At 45.0% G+C, this 2,500-nt stretch overlaps 1 protein-coding gene and 1 long non-coding RNA gene across 3 annotated transcripts in view; one reads left to right on the top strand and one right to left on the bottom strand.

The window, feature by feature from the left end:
- The window catches only part of LOC131352113 (uncharacterized), a 1,146-nt gene extending 961 nt beyond the window's left edge, over positions 1-185 (top strand). Inside the window, exon 3 of the long non-coding RNA XR_009204471.1 lies at positions 52-185. This is a non-coding gene — a long non-coding RNA (uncharacterized LOC131352113). The remainder of the gene's footprint in view (positions 1-51) is intronic.
- Positions 1-2,500, bottom strand: part of kcp (kielin cysteine rich BMP regulator) — an 80,262-nt gene that overhangs the window by 9,488 nt on the left and 68,274 nt on the right. Inside the window, exons 38-44 of one of the 2 annotated variants that reach the window (XM_058388013.1) lie at positions 2,344-2,443; positions 2,164-2,252; positions 1,942-2,044; positions 1,689-1,834; positions 1,331-1,503; positions 1,124-1,235; positions 73-174 (exon numbers count right to left, since the gene is read on the bottom strand). In XM_058388013.1, the coding sequence (XP_058243996.1) occupies positions 73-174; positions 1,124-1,235; positions 1,331-1,503; positions 1,689-1,834; positions 1,942-2,044; positions 2,164-2,252; positions 2,344-2,443 (825 nt within the window). The remainder of the gene's footprint in view (positions 1-72; positions 175-1,123; positions 1,236-1,330; positions 1,504-1,688; positions 1,835-1,941; positions 2,045-2,163; positions 2,253-2,343; positions 2,444-2,500) is intronic. The other variant, XM_058388014.1, reaches the window with a different exon arrangement.

Raw genomic sequence — 2,500 nt, 5'->3', positions numbered from 1 at the left:
CTCCATCACAACAGATTAATTCATTTATTTTACTTTTTGTGTTTTTTACAGTTCTAAACCTTCACCCTCTACCTTCATGCCAACGTCGGTGTTGAGGAGGATGGTGTTGGATTTACGCTCCAGGTAAATATACGGCTCTCTGAGGAACGGCAGTGTGACGGTTTGATGATCGACCTGAGGACCAGAGGAACACAAGAGCAGTCAGGATCAAGCTCCACGATAGTGACCTAAACAACCCGAGTTACACTGCCTCTCCTATACATTCCTGTTAACACAACTCAGTGAGACACAGTGAGACACAGACACAGTGAGACACAGTAAGACACAGCAAGACATGGCAAGATACAGTGAGACTCAAACACAGTGAGACTCAAACACAGTGAGACTCAGTGAGATTCAGTGAGACTCAGCGAGACACATTGAGACACAGACTCAGTGAGACACAGACACAGTGAGACACAAACACAATGAGACACAGCAAGACATGGTGAGTCACAAACACAGTAAGACAGTGAGACTCAGCGAGACACAGTGAGACACAGAGAGACTACGAGACTCAGTGAGACACAGCGAGACTCAGTGTGATTCAACGAGACACAGAGAGACTCAGTGAGATACAGTGAGACTCCGTGAGACCCAGTGAGACTCAGCAATACACAATAAGACTCAGTGAGACTCGGCGAGACTCAGAGAGACACAGTGAGACTCAGCAAGACACAGTGAGACTCAGAGAGACACAGTGAGACTCAGCGAGACACAGAGAGACTCAGTGAGACTCAGTGAGACACAGAGAGACTCAGTGAGACACAGTGAGACTCAACAGTTTCAATGTTAACATTGTTGAAACTAGTTACTGATTTATGTTCCGAGTTTGTGTGTAATGTTTTAGTGCCTTGCCGTGTGTGAAGTCATTACAATTACACTTACAATCAGAGAATATCTGTCTGTCTGTCTGTCTATCTGGTCTCCAAATTGAACTGTAATGTTCTGTGATTTCTTTCACAACAACATGATCAACACAAAGCTCCATCATCTCCCTACAAGTGATATAACACGTGTTATAACGTTCTGAACGTATTTCTAATTTAGTATAAAGTCTTTATTGTGTGAGAAACTCAATCACCTTCACCACCCAGTCCTGCAGCAGCTGGATCACAACATCCCTCACATACACCGTCACCTCTTTGGTCCAGGACACGCCCTTACGGCCACGGTCATCATTCGTCACGTGAACACTAATACACACACACACACAATGTAACTGCATGATGTTACTGATGCTCCCTGTAATAACAAAGCTAAACCTTTAGATTCTTCAGCACACACACACCTGAAGTCTCCGCCCTCACAATCCTGCGCTAAAACGTAGGTACACGTCCCCTGGAAGTTCACCATCTTGCCATCGAATGTGCGGTAGTGAGGATCTCCGAACACGATACAGGTGGCGGGACGCGGGATACAGCGTGGACAACACATCCCGGGAATCACAGACGGAGTTTCATCCTGAAACACATCCAGAGTGTCAGGAGTTGTGTGTTTGTGTGTTTGTGAACATGTCATTTCTGATTAAAGTGTATAAAATGTGGGCGGAGTCAATGCAAATGATCTCATGCAGTGTGATTTACCCAAAAGGAGATATTATATTATACTCTGTGTGTGTGTGTGTGTGTGTGTGTGTGTGGACTCACAGAATCACAGGACACTGCTGGACATCTCTCAGTTTGGCAGTGAACATCTCCGGACACACACGTGCAGGAAGTGCATTCATCTACATCCCACTGTTCATTAGAATCATACACCTGTCCCTCATACACACACTGAGCCCTGATGTCTGCTACACACACACACACACACACACACACACACACAAAATAAACTTAGAATTTATTTTACTTATTCCTGAAAGAAAAAAATAAGTTTTATATTTTGAAACAGTTGTACCTTGACATTCATAACAGCATTTTCCAGGCCTTTTGACCTTCAGCAGTCCGAATGCACACAGAAGAGGAGCACACTCCTCTATAGTACACTCTATATGTCCCAGCTGTAACACACACACACACACACACAAACACACACACAATACAATACCAAGGAAGCAGAAGCACAGACTGAAATGTGTGTGTGTATGTGTGTGTGTGTGTGTGTGTGCATCTCACACACTTTGCAGGAGCAGGTGATACAATCATCTTCACTGTCAGTCCAGCTCTCTCCGTTGTTCACACGTCGTCTGCCTCCCTCCACTACACACACTGGGAATCACACACATAAAACATTCACGTTATACATATCGAGCTACCACACACACACACACACACACACACACACACACACACACAGTACCATCACAGACAGGACAGCAGGAGTCAGGGGGTGTGTATTGTTCATCTGGAGGACAGCTGAGTGAGGGACAGGACTTATGAATGCATGTCCATGTTAGATCCTACACACACACACACACACACACACACAGTGAGGAGATGAATCAAGACAAGTCATT

This window comes from Hemibagrus wyckioides, linkage group LG04, assembly GCF_019097595.1.
Source record: "Hemibagrus wyckioides isolate EC202008001 linkage group LG04, SWU_Hwy_1.0, whole genome shotgun sequence".
Classification (NCBI taxonomy): Eukaryota; Metazoa; Chordata; class Actinopteri; order Siluriformes; family Bagridae; genus Hemibagrus; species Hemibagrus wyckioides.
This window is presented reverse-complemented; position numbering and strand designations above follow the sequence as displayed.